Source organism: Siphateles boraxobius, unplaced genomic scaffold, assembly GCF_051911475.1.
Source record: "Siphateles boraxobius isolate OS27281-9 unplaced genomic scaffold, OSU_SipBor_1 8, whole genome shotgun sequence".
In the NCBI taxonomy this organism is placed as follows: domain Eukaryota; kingdom Metazoa; phylum Chordata; class Actinopteri; order Cypriniformes; family Leuciscidae; genus Siphateles; species Siphateles boraxobius.
In genome coordinates, this window is record NW_027509208.1 from 28,186,325 (window position 1) to 28,205,750 (window position 19,426).

General features: G+C 40.1%; 1 protein-coding gene and 1 long non-coding RNA gene across 7 annotated transcripts in view; one reads left to right on the top strand and one right to left on the bottom strand.

Annotated features, from left to right (window-relative positions):
- tube1 (tubulin, epsilon 1) overlaps window positions 1-14,895 on the top strand; it is a 39,851-nt gene extending 24,956 nt beyond the window's left edge. For all 6 annotated transcript variants that reach the window (XM_077220243.1, XM_077220240.1, XM_077220242.1 and 3 more), the window contains 2 exons: window positions 11,104-11,278; window positions 13,192-14,895. In XM_077220243.1, coding sequence (XP_077076358.1) covers window positions 11,104-11,278; window positions 13,192-13,341 — 325 coding nt within the window. In that variant the 3' untranslated portion in view covers window positions 13,342-14,895. The remainder of the gene's footprint in view (window positions 1-11,103; window positions 11,279-13,191) is intronic.
- Window positions 14,896-17,474: 2,579 nt separating this feature from the next.
- Window positions 17,475-19,303, bottom strand: LOC143729152 (uncharacterized). The gene is made up of 4 exons (XR_013199945.1): window positions 18,860-19,303; window positions 18,538-18,593; window positions 18,228-18,300; window positions 17,475-17,533 (listed from the first exon to the last, which is right to left on the bottom strand). It is a non-coding gene; the product is annotated as an uncharacterized LOC143729152 (long non-coding RNA).
- Window positions 19,304-19,426: the final 123 nt, after the last annotated feature.

Here is a 19,426-nt window from a genome sequence, read left to right on the forward strand (position 1 = left end):
GTGTAGCTTCCAGTCGTTGTCGATGTAGTGCACGGTCAGGCTGATAAATGGTTCTGCTGTTCGGCTCGACCACATGTCAGTAGTTGAGGCAAAAAACTCCACCGACGATAGCATAGCTGCTAGTTTGTCGCGGCATGTTTCATACATCGCAGGCAGGGATGTCTGTGAAAAACATTTTCTACCTGGGATGCTGTATCTTGGGTCGAGCTTTTTAACCAGTTGCTTAAATCCCTCCTTATCCACTGTTTGGATTGGCATCATATCCTTGGCCAAACAATATGTAACCGCATCAGTAATTTCCATCCACCGTTTACTCTTCTTGTCATATGGAGTGCAACTAGCGATTGCTCCAGCGATGCTTGGTTGAGTCATTTGTTTACTTTTTGGCCGCACATCACTACCTGCTAGTGTCTCGTCGCGTATCTTCATAGCCTGGTTATACTCGACGGTGTGTTTTTGCTTTAAGTGGTGAAACAAGTTTGTTGTGTTTCCACCTTTAGCATTAACATTTTTCATGCATATTTTACAAAAAATTGTGTTTTGTTGGAGATCTGACCTCTTGTACCCAAACCACTTCCATACTATTGAAGTAGCTCCCTTTTTAGGAACTAAATCTTGATCGGATTCGGAGGCTGACATGCTGCTGTGCTATTACTATCAGAGGTTTTGTTGTTGTGCGCGCGCTAGGTAACGTAAATACGCCATACGTCATCACACCACTATATCATCAATATCGCGTCCTCGCGCCGCTATATCATCAATATCGCGATATGACACTTTTTTATCATGTAAAATTTTATACCGGTATTATCGTGGACGGTATGATATGGCACAGCCCTACAGGAGAGCAGTATTTGTTCACACACTAGGGTTGTAAACTTTTTCAGAGTCTGCTAGACAGTAGAGCAGTATTTGTTCAAACACTAGGGTTGTAAACTTTTCTGAGTCTGCTATTGTTGTTCCCTCTTTTCCCTATTTCTTGAACCCTTTGACACCTAAGGAACAGTGAGGTAAGGATGGACTAGGATAGGGCCTATGAGGGAGTCTTCACCGCAGAGTTTGACCCCCGAAGCCTGTTGCATTCGGTTCTTCTCTGGGCTCCTCACTGGTTCCGTGTCCCAACCTATCCCTGTAGGTGGGGGAACAACTCTACAGTGTGCATTAGTCCAGGTTTCTCCTTCCCTGACACAATACTGCAGCTGCTGCAATCAACATCACCTAATGTGGTCCATGCCACATAGGAATTACTTTCAATTACTTGAGATGAACCATCAACAAACAACTCAAATTCTGAATTCTCTATGGGAGTTTCTTTTACTTCCCTCGAAGGTGTGTATGTAAGCGTAACACAATCAAAAGTCATTTCACCTTCATCCCCTAACACAAATTCAGTCATTGCAGACATCATACATGAGGATGGGTTTGTGACAGGTGCACGTTGTCATTCATCAGTGTGGACACTGCATGAAGGCATTTTACATTTACAGTCTGACCTAACACCATTACTGATGAAGGGCATGTGCTGTAGCATAACATTTAAGGCTGTGAGTCTACTTAACTAGTGTCCCCCAAAGGAAGGGTGAGACCGTCACTTTCCTTTTGTTCTATTAAACAAAAATAAGTATTTTATCTCTGTTGTAAGTTACTGGGGAAATTAAGCACTCACAGCCCAAATGGTTAACACATCAACAAGCTGCCCCATGAGTTTAATGACGAGGGGACGGGCTGCTTCAGAGTAGCAAGCAGACTGAGTAGGAGCTGAGTAACATTGTTAACTTGTTTAAAGTTCTTTTTGTTTTTCCTACACTCTTTTCCCCAATTTCCATGTTTACCACAGTAATAACAACTGCTGCCCTCTCTCTTAGGACATTTGCGTTTCTGTTGATTCTCTGCTTTGACCTTAAAGGATGCTGCTGCAATTTTTACTCTTGCCTTGACATCAGAGTCTCTTTCCCAAGTAGCTAACCTGTCCAAGTTGTTTTGCAGGGTTCTAGCGGACCATGTGACTTCTAAGAAAGGCAATGCTTTTCTATGCTCTGACAACAGACCATCAAACCAAGTGCGAACTAGGGGACCATTATCTTCTAGCACCTTCTCTGAAGTGTCAGCTATACAACTGTATGCTGCTGCTGACTGACAAAATCTTTGAGTGTACTCACTAACATTCTCATCTTTCTTCTGTACACAACTAGTGATCTTTGACCAGTCCATGTTTGGTCCAACAATGTTCTTTAATGCTTTCAGAACTCCCTCTCTCAATTCATCTTTTCTGGCATGTTGTAGTTCAGAAGTAACAGCAGACTCAAAACTGTTGAATTCAGATTCAGTTAGAATTTGTGACATCAGCTGTGTGACTTCTGCCAACGACATGTCGTAAAGACGCATTTTACTGATCAATGCCCTTCTGAATTCAGAAAAATATGTGCGTACTGAAGGTAAGCTTTGGGATAGTCTTTCTATTTCTCTAGGTCCGAGTGCTTTGGCAACAGTTTGGTTTTGGACAACAGAAGAGTTGGGAGAAACACTTTCAGTTCCCTCAATTCCCTGAGATCTTCTTGCGACACATACCTTTACTGAATCTACAGGCTTGTCAGTTTCTGATGGGATGTCTACATCTGTTTCAAAGAATGCTTGTAAGTCAGGATAAGTTTCATCTGACTGTTGGTCTTCTGAGTCACATTTGGTTGAGGCCTCGTTATGGCCCACCTTAGTGTGCAATTGTTTGTTCTGTTCTTTTAATTTAGCTATACACCTAGATTGTTCTTGTGCAATGGATAAGCTAAATTCCATGTGACAGAAAATAATGCCTTTTATGTTTCTCTTCCTGATACATGCACCCAACACCTTCTTGCATTCTTCAATAGACCATACTTTTTCGGGGTGAAAACCAAATTTCTTTCTCAAATCCAATCTGCCGACTCAGTCACTATGGAGTCCATCTGCTCCCCTAACAATGACCTGAACTCACTGTCTGTCCATAAAGGAGTAGCGAGACCACATTTTTCTGTTGTGGGGATTAGTCTAGCATTCCTTCTAAACATTGTTGTGAGTTTTCTTTGTTGCCAACACAAACAGACACTAAAACTTATCTGATCCAAAGAGGGTACACTCGTTAACACAGATTACTGTTGTTAATGCTAACCTTCTCTGCCTAAAGCAAAGGATACACAAATTACTAGCAATTTATGCTAAAATCTTCCCTGCCTGAAAAAAACTTTTGCCAGTTCCCTGGCAAAGCGGAGGATAAAACAAAATTAACATGTACGTTAATCTTCCCTGCCTGAAAACAGACGGTACAATATATTAGCACTTGATGCTAATCTTCCCTAACTTTATAGAGGATAAAACACTTCCCTGGCAAAGCAGAGGGTAAACAGTATTAACATGTACGTTAATCTTCCCTGCCTGAAAACAGACGGTACAATATATTTGCACTTGATGCTAATCTTCCCTAACTTTATAGAAGATAAAACACTTCCCTGGCAAAGCAGAGGGTAAACAGTATTAACATGTATGTTAATCTTCCCTGCCTGGAAAACAGAGGATACATTTCATCTCTAAAAGCAACTTTAGAGGATAACTTTAGTTAACCAAACTCTACAGCTGTTTGTTAACTCTTCTTCTGACGGCGCAGAGGAATAACAGATTTGTACTGGTCTTCAGCGGTTCTTTGAATAGAGTGAAACTCACCAAATCGCTCGTTGCTCGGAAAATTTCCGTCTGGAAAACTCAGTCAGAGATCTTTGTTGAGCTTGGTTCTGGAACTCAGTCAGCTTTGTTGAGATCTTTGTTGAGATTCAGTTCTGGAACTCAGTCAGCTTTGTTGAGATCTTTGTTGAGATTCAGTTCTGGAACTCAGTTAGCTTTGTTGAGATCTTTGTTGAGATTCAGTTCTGGAACTCAGTTAGCTTTGTTGAGATCTTTGTTGAGATTCAGTTCTGGAACTCAGTCAACTTTGTTGAGATCTTTGTTGAGATTCAGTTCTCCATCCGGGTCACAGGGCACCATCTGTTGTAAACTTCTTCCTTCTTCAGTGTAGAAAACTCAGAAGCGAAAACCAGGAGACTTATTTAAGCAGGATTCTTTATTTGCTGTAGTCTGCTTCGTACCCAAGTCAAGTCTAACAAAGGGAACTTTACATTGTAGTTTATATACATTTCAAGGGGGAGGGATTACATTGTGATGAACAAAGCATGTAAATGAGCTGAGACATGAGAACAGAACGGTGCAGGACTTCTCGCACTGAGACGAGAACTCCAAGACAAACGGTCTCAGTAATAAAATAGCAGGTGTTCAAACTTGCTCAGCATGACTCTTCACCCGGTAAAACAATGAGAACAGGAAAAGCCTAGCCTTCTCGTACTGAGATGGGACAGTCAGGAATATCCTGCTGGGAACCCCTACCGTTTGCAGAGATTTCCTGGTCTCATCATTTATAAACTTTCTCAATATAAAATACTATTGTATTGGAAATCTAAATTAAACATTTAAATAAAATTTGTAATCCTACAGGACCAAAAAGCGATCCGTACTCAGACCACACCCTGAGGTTCGTTTGTGGTTCGATTTCTTTGTGAAATGTGAAAGCGATGAAGCCCCGGACAATTTTGCGTTTCGTACTGCCTTTGAAGAAATATCATACTATCGTGCTGCAGTGTATTCTATGCAGTTCTGGTGCCTCCGTCCCAACATACTGTACAGCACGAAATACACTCACTTCACATGTTAACGCAGCGGTAGAGTTACGCTCACGTGACACTGGAGTTCTCTTACGAGAGGTTCTCTCGTTCTTCGTAATATCTTACGCTATGGGGAAAACCTCTTTTCCATGAAATATTGAAACCAAAAAATTTTCCTTAATTTTGAATTAATGTAAAACGCGTTGCAGCAGCATGCAGACATGGGCAGGACGGCTTGCGTGCCTATTGGCTGACCTGCGGCAACAACAGCAGCCTATCGAGAGAGGCCCTGTGTGACGCCATATGCAATGGGGGTGCTTTGCGCCCACTACGTCATGTCCTGCCGAAATAGGTGTGGCCTTGACCTATAAATATAGCTCGACAGGCTGATACAAACTGATTTTTCATCTCTTCAGTGAAGCTCACGCATCGCTGAATCCGGAGTGAAGAAGCCGCGCCGTCTGAGAAAAAGCCTTCTGTGGGACGAGCCTTTGCATCTGAAGCCAGTGGCCTTCATCTCGCGCCTTCATTCGCCGTACCTGCTACGCTTTCCGGCGTATATATCCTTTTACTCTGCCGAGTGTGTGTTTGCCACCAGGACTCACCCTCTCTCTCTCTTATCTAAAAGAGCAAGCGTCTTTTTAAAGATGCCTCATTCCTGTGGCTCGTGCCGAGCTGCACTCAGCGACGGGGACCACCATGTCATCTGCGTTTCCTGCCTGGGTGAGGATCATGCAGCTCTCGCGCTCGCTGACGGCGGCTGCCATCATTGCGAGCTATTGCCATGGTGTCTCTGAGGACTCGCCTGGCATTCTTTCTCCGAGTGTGCACTTCCACCCGCTATAGTGCCACGCCATTTAAAGCGCCGTACTCAACGGGTCCCCGAGCCTTCTCCAGCCTGCGAAAGATCGCTGGTTCGCCCGCCAGCTTTGCCAGCTTTACTCGAGTCGCTCACCGACGGACAGCGGCCAACGTCCGCCGCCGCTTGGTGACGGCGAGATAGCTGCTTCTGTGGAGGAGGACAGCTGCTTTATCCTGGCGTCGGACAGTGAGGATTGGGCGAGCTCTGTGGACCTCCCCCCCTCTGCCTGCGAGTCGTCAGGGAAGCGGGCCAGCATCGAATCCGAGCTGATACATCTGCTCTCGCAGGCCTTGGCGAGCCTTGCCCTTGAGTGGAAGGCCCCCGCGCACAACCGGCTGGACGGGTGTTTCCTGCAAAGGGACCGCGTTCCACTCTCGCGCGCTCTCGCCCTGCCTTGTGAGCCCCGGCCGAAGATTAAGACAAAGCCCGAGGCCTCAAAGTCTTCCTTGCCCTCCTAGGTAAGCAACAGTGTTTAAGTCTCGCCGCGGCCAGACTCGCACCGAAAAGTTTGCTGTCTCCCAGTCAGAAAATTTATTTTCTTGGCACAGAACTGGACTCGCTGTCTATGACAGCGCGTCTGTTGCCGGAGCGCGGACTGAACATTCAGTGCGCCGCGAAATCCTTCTGCCACTATTGTCAAAAGGTTTAAAAAAATGTTGGGCCTCATTGCCTCAGCATCTTCGGTACTCCAGCTGGTTCTGTTCCGCATGCGTCTACTGCAGTTATGGCTGAAAGCACGAGTTCCACCTCGGGCGTGGGCCTCCGGTCTGTTTTGCCTCAAAGTCGATCTGAAATGCGTCTCAGCTCTGGAACCTTGAAAAAAGACGGACTGTTATCAGTCAGGTGTGAGCCTGGGGACTTTCTCGAGTGTGAAGGTGGTGTCCACGGACGCCTCTACCTCTCAATGGGGAGCGCTGCTTGACGGCTGACCATTCTTTGGCCAGTGGTCAGAACGGGAAAAGCTTCTACACATAAACTGTCTGGAAATTATGGCAGTCGACAACGCGCTGAGCCGCTTTTGTCCCCAGATAAAAGGTCACCACGTCTTGGTCCGGTCGGACAACATGTCAGTGGTGGCATATATAAATCACCAGGGTGGCATCGGATCCCCAAACCTTAGAATTAAGGCAGTTCTGAAGGCGAAAGGGGGTCAAACACAATATTAGTATGGTGTTCCTAATAATTCTTTAGGTGAGTGTATACACCTACTGTGGCTGAAAAAATAAAGCACTGTTTAATTCATTTGTATAGTATGTTTTGTATTTGTAATGTGCAGCTTTGTTCTTATATTTAATAACAAATATAAAATAATGAAATAGATTTTTATCTTCGCCCACTATACAAGACTACATGGTCCGTCTTACATTTTTCTGTTATATTTTGTTACCTTGCAAGGCTTAGTTTTTAAATAGGGACATAACTGTGGCTGTACTGCTCAGTCACTTGCAAAATATTAAAAACAACATTGTGATAAAATCATGAATCGTGATTTTCCTGAAAAAGTCGTGATACATGTTTTGCCAAATCGGCCACCCGTAAAAGAGGGTATAACAGAAGAACAGCGTTACAATACCACGTAAAAGTAAAAAAAAAAAAAAAAAAAAATTTACAGAAGTACATGAGCACCTGTACTAAAATGCATTAAAGAAGGGAGTCCGCTGAAATTAAGGATTCCTGTCCCTTCTACAACAACCTCGATGAAATTTTGGGTGCAAGCGCTTGTGCTTGTCTGACAGATGTTGTCGAAGGTGGAAGTGTGCACATGCAAAATGCACAGAAAGCTGGGATCTAAGTTCTTTTGAGGTTGTGGTGTGAACAAGATAGGGTCTGAGATCACTTCAATGCAGAAGAGGATCAAAAAAGAAACTGGGTTCTCTTTTGAGTCCACTATATTATGAACACCAAAAGGACTGAGGTCCATTTCGGCTGGTTCGCTTTCTGGTTCACTTAAAGTGAACTGGGTTTGGTTCTTTTAAAACGAACTATATGTGAAAACACCCTTAAAGTCAACCCAAACAAACACACCCCTCCCTTCATTGCTCCGCCCCCAATAATCCACCAAGAGCGGATGTCTCTATCATAGATGATGCCAAGCATAATAATGCTTAAAAACAATGAAGACTTTACATAGAATAATTTAAGAATAATAATTTACATAAAATACACGAGTAAATCCAAGCAAGAGTTCGATGTTAGTCGCCAGCAGCACACACTCAAAACCAATAGTACTCGTGTTTGGAGCAAAAACAGCCTCCAGCGCTGTAAAGATTTTCCACTATTAACACGGTTTCTAAAGCTCTTGCCCGATCATAACCCTTTTCTTTTTCTCTATTTTTAATGTGTCTCAGCCATCTCTCTTTCTACAGTCAATCTCCCTCTTGCTCACTCTCTCTTCTCCCCCATCATGAGTGGACACGCCCCCTACTGCTGATTGACTCACTCTCTCTCCACCCTCATCATGGGTGGACAGGTCCCCTACTGCTGATTGGCTTACTCTCTCCTCCCCATCATAGGTGGACATGCCCACTGCTGCTGATTGACTCACTCTCCTCCCCCATCATGAGTGGACATACCCCCTACTCCTGATTGATTCACTCTCTCTCCTCCCCCATCTTGAGTGGACACGCGCCCTACTGCTGATTGACTCACTCTCTCTCCTTCCCCATCATGAGTGAACACGCCCCTACTGCTGGGGTGTAGCCTTGCATGACTCATGACATGACAAAGCCTTGACAAAGACATGACAAAGCCTTGCATGACTCACTCTCTCCTCCCCATCATGTGTGGACACGCCCCCTATTGCTGATTGACTCACTCTCCTCCTCCATCATGATTAGAACCACCCCTACTGCTGATTGACTCACTCTCTCCTCCCTATCATGAGTGGACACGCCCTATACTGCTGATTGACTCACTCTCTCCTCCCCATCATGTGTGGACACGCCCCGTACTGCTGATAAATTCACTCTCTCTCCTCCCCCATCATGAGTAGACACGCCCCTACTGCTGATTGACTCACTCTCCTCCTCCATCATGAGTGAACACGCCCCCTACTGCTGACTGGCTCACTCTTTCTCCCCCCCCCATCTTAAGTGGATGCGCCCCCTACTGGTTTGTTGTGGTGCTCAGTCCGATCCACTTTAAACAGTGTTTTTCAGAAATTGCTTACTGCACTTTTAAGCTTTTCATCTAGATGGCTGCTTGTAAAATGTGCTTTTAATTTTAATGTGCATTGTCGATGTCTGGAGAATCCTGAACAGTAAAGGCCTTTCGGTGGATCAATAGCTAGCTAGTTAATTTGCAATGTGTGATCTGATCTGACTGAGCAGTCGTTAGATTTGAACATCAGTCATGTGATTTAATGTAATACATTTATGTTTTCATTTGTTCAGAACAATACCGGCAGATGTGTTACTTGTTCAGATTACATATTTTCGGATACATGCCTAGTACAGGGTTGTCAAACTCAGTTTAGCTCCAACTCTAATTGAACACACCTGAACCAGCTTATCAAGGTCTTCAGGATTACTAAAAACTTCCAGGCAGGTGTTTTGGAGATAAACCTCTGCAGGACAGTGGCCCTCCAGGAGCAGAGTTTAAAACATGTGGCCTAATAGGACATACAATTTATTGTGATGTCGATGTACAATGTTAGATCCATTCTGATTTGTGATCACAGACTCATCCACGCAGAGGAGCAGTGCTGAAGCACTAATAAATAATAACTACTCAATATACTCACAAAAATTACAAAAAATAACAAAAAATAAAAAAAATAAAGTAACTTGCAATTTTATGTTTCAAACAAAGATGGCGATAGAGAGGCAAAAGTTGCATACCGCAACTTTAAAGGTGCCTTGTGTAATATCCGCAAAAAAAAAATGGTATACTCCACATTCAATATCAGATAGGGGCAGTCTACCTCCAGAAAGTGAATTGATCTACTCTAGAGTAACAAACGAGAAACGGCATAGTCTCTATGCTCCGCCCCTACCTTCACAACAACCCTAGAGCCATAGCTGAAGCCGAGCCAACTCCTAATAGAGGACATTTTGAGTCCAGAGGAACGTTGGTTGATGTCAAGTGATTTTTAAATTTACATCTTCAAGCTACTCCCCTTGACCAGTGAATGTTCATATTCGTTTTGTTCAAATTACATTTTTATTGTTAGTTTGAATTACATTAATTTGACAGACAGAATTCGCTGCTGTTGACCAAGCTAGCGCCATTCAGAGCTGCCAACTCTCACGAATTGTCACCGATTCTGTCAATGTTATTACGCAATTCAAACAAAAAATACCGTTTTGGCGCTTGTAAATGTTAACGTAACACGACAGATTCCTAGCGCACGTGAACCGATCATCTCTACTAGCTAATAGTAAAAACACACGAACACTGTTGAAAGATACAGTATGCTACAACTTACAAAAATGTATTCTTCATACATAATTCCGACCAATCATTTTTTTAATCCGCGTGCAGAGGTCAACATAGCTGGAGAACAAATATGTCAGATTTACCTCAGGAAAGCAATTTAGTAAACATAATATAGCTCACGTAGTTCTCATTACACCTTTCAATGTAGCCATCGCTAACTTTAAAACTTATATCGAACAGCCTTCCATACATTTCTATGTTATAACTTCCCGAAAAAACTAAACAAACATATAAAACAAACTTCTAGCGAAATACTAACAGCATCTTTCTTACCAATCTAAAAGAAATGTTGCAAGTTCGGAGTCAAACCTCATTTCTTTCATTTCCATTAGTTTTCTCCAACGATGGAAAGTAGTGCCAATGTTAACTCTGGTTCTGCTCCTTTTTTTATCCGATTTTATTTGTGATTCCAAGCGCGTTTTTTTCCCCTGCAGCGGGTGGTTGTGGTAAGGGTCTCTTGACAAGGGCTTCAGCCATTCTTCTGCTCTCTTCCCTGAACTGAACTGTAGTAGTGGGGTGTACTTTCCACACGAAGGCATGATTGACATAAGGTTCAAATGCGCCAACAAGCCGTGCGACTTGTTTGTGTATTACAGTTTGGCTGGTGTTGCCCACATACCGCCTCCCATGGCCGAAACTGGTATTATACATCTGTCGGGCCGGGGCTAGTAATTTAGCATGCTAATTCAGGTTGATATCTCTGCAACACTATAACTTTTCATTTTTTTTAATGACATCATCACCCTTATTTCTTCTCATTCTTTCGATCCGTGTAACTAATTTTTTGTATATTTTTAACTCAATTCTGACACATGGCACCTTTAATGAAATATGACTATTTATATATTTTTTTAGATTCATCCACTGTATTATCCTTGAAAGTTGCTGTCCTACATTTTGGCCAACTCGCAGCATCTTTTTTGTGGTTGTTGTTGTCTACTATTTGAAAGACTTTGCATTAGAAGCACTCCTGTGATGCTTTAAAATGCTGTCTAAGTAGGAATAGAGCTATTGTATATCTCTCTCTTAATGAAGTGTTCTGTATATAATCCACGATCATTTACATGCATCTCTCTATTTCGAAGTAAAGAATAATCTGTGTTCTTCTTTTCTCTTCTTTTTTAGGCTGAAGCCAACCCTGCCATTTGTCCCATGGAATCAGGAGGGATGGAAGACTAGCCTGTGTTCAGTCCCTCCTGTGTGTCACTCACATTCTCTTTTGGCCTTAGCCAACAACACATGTGTGAAATCTACCTTTTTTGAACTAAGGGAACGTTTTGTGAAACTCTACCGTAGGAAGGTGTGTCCCAAAGCACCACTGTATAGCATATCACACATGTTACATGGATACATTGCCTTCTGTTTTTTTTTTATTTTTTTATTGCACTGCCACTAGTTTTCTCAATGATGACCGTTTAAGGGGAAGTAAATGGTTTCATGTCATGCGTTGGGCTTTAAGACGTAAAGTAAAGGAGAATTGTATTTTTAAGAATGTTTCTTGTTTTGATAGCGCCACATGACTTAAACTTTTCATGGAAATCAAATGGCTTAAAGGGCACCTATTATGCAAAATTCACTTTTACATGGTGTTTGAACATAAATGTATGTTGGCAGTGTGTGAGCAAAACCACCCTAGAATGATAAAAATCCACCCAGTGTTTTTTTTACAATCTCAATAAATCAAAAGCACTGTCTCAGAACGAGCTGTTCTAAGATTCGGCTCAATGTGATGTAGAATTGAGCAAGCCCCACCGACGTGGTTTGATTGACACTGTGGTTTTGGCATAGACCCCGCCCTCTGTGATCTGTACGCCATCCTGCATTGTTTCAACGACAGCCGGTGTTCAGAAATATAAGTGTTCTGTTTTGGGATGTAATAATGTACATAGTAGTTTTCACTTACTTCCGACATCAGAGCCACTGAAAACGCAGTGGATGGATTTTATTTACGAAGGAAAGGCGCCACTTAAACTTCCAAAATACGTTTATGTTTGCGCGAATCATTTTCTGACTGACTGTTTTGTGAACGAGGGTCAATTCAAAGCAGGTCTTGCTTCAAAGTTAATCCTCAAGTGTGGATCGTTGCCTACTGTTCGCGATCCAACGTCACCTCCAGTAGAAGTAAGTGTATTTTATGATTTCTTGAGCAAATAACATTAGTCTTTTGTCAATGTCAGTCGATGTCAGCCAATTCAACAACAAATGCGTCTAAAGTTGTTGTCGTCGTCGTAGGATGTCTGTGTATATAATTCAAACCTTGTTTGTATAGTGTAACCACACGTTTATAAATATATGTTTTAAAGGTATTGTATTAAAAACTGTGCATGTTTTCTGTAAAGGCAAGACATCAAAATTGCTAGGTTTATACAAAGGCCAGCACATCCACACGAAGCTGTAACGTTACAACGAGGGATATTGGCGTGCAGACAGAAACATCACATAAATGTAATTTCGTTTGTACGTAGCAAACGTTATCACAGTATTTGTGCTTGTAGTTTCAAAAAATTGTGCCAACGTTATCACAGTTTGTGTGTGTCTGTGTGCGTGTTGCACATCCATAATTGCAAAGGGGACGCGATTACAACTCTATAAGTACATAAATGTATCAAATAACCATTCCGAGACGTCCTGGTCCATTCTCATTTGTGTTTCTTCTGCCGGAGTCTCTTCATCATCTGGGTCTGATTCCGGTTCAAACATGTACGGCTGAATGCCATACAAAACAGCGCGTCTCTCACTCTCAGCCATTCTGCTTCTACCGACTGTTTATTGCCATAGCAAATGTATGCAAGTAACGCCCTCATCCAAAGGCTGGGCGGGGATATGCAGCTCATTTACATTTAAGGTGGTACACACCAAAACGGCTCTTTTCAAAACAGGCCCCAAAAATGACACTTTCAAATGGTTATAATAAATTAACTGTGGGGTATTTTGTGCTGAAACTTCACAAATACATTCTGGGGACACCCGAGACCAATATTACATAAAAAGGGGCATAATAGGTGCCCTTTAAGTTGTCTGGAAAGTATTTTGACTTAAACAGTTACACATTTCACCTTTGAAAATAGTTGTGTTGTCTCTCAAACTTGTGACCATTTAAAATTGTCATTTAAAATAAAAGCTATATGGTTTGATATTTTGCTTCACATTCCTATATTCTAGTGTCCATATGTACAGTATGTATTAATGGTGTTTTGTTTGTTCTGCCCTCAGGCTCACTTGCACCATTATCTAGCAGTGGATGGCATGGAGTTGGCTGGATTTAATGAGGCACTATCATCTATCTCAGATCTTATTGAAGACTACACACACCTGGAACACCCTCTCATGCCCAACGCGCCCAGACTCACCATTGCCACCTGAACGCTGTGTATACTAGCAAAGATACTTTCAAAGCGAGTCATTTCAGTCGGCTGCCATCTTTGAAACTCCTCTCGGGCAGTTATTTCAGTCCTACAAGTACAGCTTCTATCTCTTTGAATGGGGAAACATCAAATTCTACAAAGCTGTTCACAAAGTTTACGATAATATTTCGTATTTGAAATCACAAATGAAATCTTACAACAACTGTCATAAATATTTTTTCTTATGCTCAAAATGCATTAACAACAGCTGCAGTGACGCGAAGACTTTACTAATCAGCGATTTGCTCTTTTAGTTAGAAGACGGGACTTATTCCGCCATATTGCACTCTACACTTTCTCCCATTCATAGTAATATACCGTCTTTAGCCCTATTCAGACGATTATTGTTTCTCATGTGGACGTCTGTAAAAATAAATTTGCATGGCATCTCAGTGATAAAACTTTATTTATTCACAGTGGAGGAGCGAGTTTTGTGATCATATGAACCCATGAACACGCTGCCCACGTGGTCATTCGCATGATTGTCTGCTGTAAATAAAATGTCATATGCTTGGAATTGGAATAAATGTATATTTTATTTAAAAATAGGAAAACAATATCCCATTTATTATGTGATTATTTATATATCCTGTTTAAAAATAGGAAGGTAGACGGCTAGACATGCTATAGTTAAAATAGTTTTCTGTCCTGTATTTTATCTCAAAATGGTGGATGTCATTTTAAAAATGTGGAAATGAGCAGAAATAAGTTAATACAGCCTCTTTTTGACATGAGGTAAACAAAAAGCGGCTTGGTTTATAATTTTAAATGTATATAGTTGTTTCCATTTCAAATGCTTGCTTGCTTTTCTTCTCTTTCTCCTTTGAGCGGTGATGAGGAGGTGATGATGATATTGTTTTTGTAAATACTTTCCAGCATTTCAGTAATAAAAGTGTAAGTAGGCTAAATCTTTCAAATGTATCCAAATTACAGCAAAGCACAATTGTTATCCTATGGTTCTCGGCAGTGGACAAAAAGGATTTAAGCAGTACATTTTTAATTGATCTCTTCTTCTAAACTTAGTGATGTGGAGCAATTCAAATACCACATGCCCTCGGTGTTTATCAAAATAAGAGTAGGGGAGAGCGGGGCACAACCTAACACATTTTGGTTTTGGCTCAATTATTAAAAAAATAATGAAGTTAGATTCATCTTTCTTTTTACACAAGCAACATGCACATCTCTGCTACAAATGAACACTTAAAGTTTTTTTCTAGGACCTACCATTTTTGTAAAGTTGCACTGAAAGTGACAGAAGTCTAAATGTTACAACTTACCCCATATGCGGGGTTAATTGTAACAGACAGAGGGTTTAGTTGTAACACTTGTGTGAAACACACATCTTTCAGTACTATTGTATCTGTATAGTTTGATATTGTTTGTGCATCTGTATAGATAGATATCCATACATCCATCCCTAATCCAATCATCATTCTGTTATGGATCAATATCATGAGATATAGGAAAGGGCTGCAGTTTTGCAATAAATAAATAAATAAATAAAATCATCAAATATTGTAATTGTAATTGAATTACATTTATGTGTGGCAGCTGCATGTAAAATTATTATTATTTATAATAATAACAGTAAAAATAATAAAAACGAGCTTAAAATAAAAATTTTAATGGTTTATTGCATTAAAAACAGGCTAAACAAGTGATCAATGCATAGTAGACAAAAAAAAATTCCAACATTGTTTGTGAAAGTCCAACAAAGTTAAATATATAAATAAATACTCAAAGCTGAAACGTTGTGTGGTTCCCGTTTACATTTGATTATCATTGTACACTTGGCGGCTTAGTTGTAACACTGTGCAACAACTAACTCCGCTGTGTAAAAAATATTTTAAGCCTAGCTAACAGTTGCTAGGAGTTGCTGACATGTTTCAAAACGGTGCTACGTTTTAGCCAACAAGACAGTGATTTGTGTCAGATAAAGTTAGATTTGGTGACGTAGGCTACACACCACACTCAGAAACCGAAAAAAACCTATGATGAAAAAAATTACTTGCATGGTGTCAAAACACTCTTTGTCCAGTATCTTCACGAAATCTTATTAAAACTTTCCACAAATTCGCGGCAGATCGTCTTCTGGTAGCAGGAAAAAAAGAGCGGAAACACACCCCGCTTGATCCTGACTAATTACGTAAAAGGTCCGCGTTACATTTAACCCCGCGTTAGGTTGTGCCCCGCGCTCCCCTAGGTAATTCGGCCGAGGATTTTTGAGCTTGTGGTGGGAGAAAAACACTGACATTCTGGATTCGAACAGCAATAAAATAACCGGCCAGCCCCTAAAAAGGTTGAGAATACCTTACGGCCCCATGAGAAACAATTACCGCCAGAACAGGCCTTTTGTGTGTATAAAGTCTTTGATACTAGACAAAAATATAAGTAAATAATACTTTCAATACAATGGCAATACAATACAAATTTTTGGACCAATATTTTCTTTATGCAAAATGTCTCTGTTGTAGACATTGGTTCAACCACTGGTGTGAATTTGGAGTGGATCTGTGGATCTATAACAGACAAAGACAGTTTTGTATGGGGTTGGGATTGTTGCATTATTCCAAATAAATAGCTGAGATTCACAAACAAATGTAAAGAGATTCACAAAAAGTTATCAAATTCACAAATAAATAGATTAAGATTCGCAAATAAATGTAAAGAGTTTAACAAAAAAATATAAAACTCACAAATAAATAAAATGAGATTTGCAAATAAAAAAAAATATGTACAAATGTGTTTTATGGCAGAAACACAACTCTATGGCATTTATTTGTGAACCGCTTTCTGTGCGCTTCATTCAAATTGAGCTGTTTGTGCGGTTAAAACACCCCGTTTCCAAAAGATTGTTGGAGGTTATTTATATGTCCATCAGGATAAACTCAGAATTACACAAATTATGATCATCACAGATCCCGAGCATCATATAACAGCCTCTCTACACCGGACTCAAGCGGCGCGTCAAAAACAAATAGCCCATTATCTTCGCTGCTGCCATAGCAGTTTCAATTAATGTAAAACTAACATGTTTGCAATGTTAACACATTTTGCCCATGACATCTGTTTTCTTACCTGCAGAAATATGACACGTCTATAAACTTCTTTATTGACTATGCTGGCTACATGAAAATTCATAATAGTGTCTACACTGGACGCAGCGCGAGACGATGATTCTTGATAGTAAACGGATGCCCGTTCTTCTTCTGAAGTAGCAGCTACCACACGCAACTACACGGAGGACACAACATTTGCACATTTATTTTGTCCAATGTAGACAACCTCGCACGGGGTAGACACAATGTGAGAAATGACAAAACGGATGATTTTGTCTTTTAAAGCACAATCGTAGTGACAAATAGCTAGCTATAGGACATAAATATTATGTAGACTACCAAATATTAGCCCAATTGACCATCATTGAAGCTGTAACAATGTGTAGGCTACTGGGGTTTTGAGTCAAGTCAAGTCATCCTCATTTATATAGCGCTTTTAACAATCTAGATTGTTTCAAAGTAGCTTTACAGAGATAAACATATAATTTAAGGCAACAGAGATTGGTTTAGTTTTATAGTGGTTCTTGAAAAATGTTTTTTCCAGCTAAAGTTAGTTCTGATTGATTCACTTCCGTCTAAATGATAGTTTGTTATTAAATTAGGGGCCGCTAAGACGACACCGTTCTCTCTAAACAGACTTTAAAACGCGAACCTGTGATAGACGCTGATGGCGTTTACCTGCGCATTAAGAATTGATTCTATATAGAATTATTCACAGTCACATATGCTCAAACCTCCTGTGTGGCCACGCCTTAAATGTCAGCATACATTTCTTACTTTGTGATTTGAAAAAAGAAAAGTATTTGTGCACCTCCAATGAAGAATTTGAAAAGCTGTAACAGCAGTGTTTTTTGTGAAAGAGAAAAAAGTTTGAAACTTCTATAAAAAATAAAAAAAACTTTCTCTCTGTGACTTTAAATGTACTGATGTCTGACTACTTTACACCTACAGATTCCACTGACACAGGTGCTCAGTTTTGCTATAATAAAACCTATACAGAACATGGTAGTAATCAGCCATCCATGCATCCATGACATCTGTCCAAGCCAACATCTCACACCTTGATGCCTTCCGCTGTGGATCCCAGAAAACCTGTAATACAAACATAGTACAGTTCAAAATCTATCATACATACATACATCTCATCTGGTATCACAAATTATATTTCCAGGTTCAATTTAAAATTAGGGTTAGGTTAAATGCTCAATATTAGGGCTGCACAATATTGAAAACCTTAAATAAAATATTTTGTTTATCTGCTGCTATATATATTGCGATATAAAAAAAATTTCAAGAGATTATTTATTTAGAGGAGTGAATCTGCATTGAAAATTATAAACAAATTACAAGCATGGATAAATTCAATAGAAGAAAAATACAATTGAAATAAGCAGTGCATGATGTTTTTTTTAGGAAAATCTAACTTATCAGGTACGGAAATTGAATTATCGAATGTAAAAAGTCTTCACTGAGGAACAGCCTCTCCCTACTCTTACAAAATTACAAACAACCAGCCTGAAAAACAACACCCCTCCAAATCCTCACAGAATTTGCAAGACAATGTCTATAATAAATAGTGTGTGTAATTTCTTCAGTACCGGCAGCAGAACCGATAACATCTGAGCTTATCGATACTGCGGTCTTCCTTAATTTGGCCCCAGGGCCCGTTTAATGTTTAATACGGGGTTTCGGTACCCATCCCTACATATGTGTGAGTTCATATGGATGAAGGCCTGTTGTGTTCTGTCTCTTGATTTGTGATAGTGGCAGCTATTGTGAAACTCACCTTCTTCATTTACTGAGTGTGGATGGCATCAAGATCTTGTCCTGAAGAATCACAGGGTCAAATGATATCTCATCTGGTAACAAGAGCATAGCCATAACTTTAAAAACTCTAATGATATCTTTACCCCCTGATATTGTATTGCGGATATACATTCAAACATTTTAAAAGGCTAAGAGTATGAGCCATGAGTAAACTGGACAGATATCTGTGAAAAATAACTTGCATGCCTAAAGTTGTCGACCCCCTGAATTCAGCATTTGAAAGTAAAAAGAATTTCAGCATTTATCAGTAAAAAATACATATAAAATACCTTTGAGTTGGACAGTATGGTGTCTGTCTCATTGGCCAACATAATTAAAAACACACCTAGAGAAAAAAAATAATATATATATATATACCAATGACCATGATATCCTGTTATCATAATAGTTAAATGAATTATTATAACTATGACCATTATAACATTATATTTGCTGCCTATTATTTAGCTGATTATTTAGCCTACAGGCTTCTCAAGGACAATGTCAGTGAAAAAAACTGGGGTTAATGAATTTAAAGTGTGAGACTTCATTCAAAATTATAAATCCTACAGACCCACAACTATTGAACAGTATGTTTGAGGTTTTGCTTACTAGTCGAGTTCATAGCCGTGGAGGTTGTCTTGGACAGGGGGTGCAGCAGGCCATCAGCATGATGATCTTCTAGAAAATAACATGCAATGTGTCACAGAGCCAACAATGTTACATAGAATTTACAATAGAACAAAGGGTTTATTACAAGGAAGCAAGCTAGAGCAGAGATGAAATGCAGAAAAGATAAAGAATATATATAAAAAATCTTAAGGTAATATATTGTGCAATAAATGCATATGAAATTATTATCATGATTAAACAATAATTCCCCCTTTTTTGTGGAGGTTTTTTTTCTGTCCCTCCTGAAATCACTTATTATCAATCTTTGTTAGTGATGTCATTAACAGTAAGTTACGTTACAGTGAATTATTTCAGGTTAAATAAATTAGCGTACTTCCAATCACCCATTGACAAATTACCAGCAAAACAAAACAATCAAAAACTGTTATCAACACAAAAATGTGGTTAAAAACCCAAATTTATTTAAAACAAGAGCTCAATTGTAACGTAAACTTAACTTAGCTCTTCTGAAAACGGTTGAGATGCTAACGGACTTTTTCGAAGACA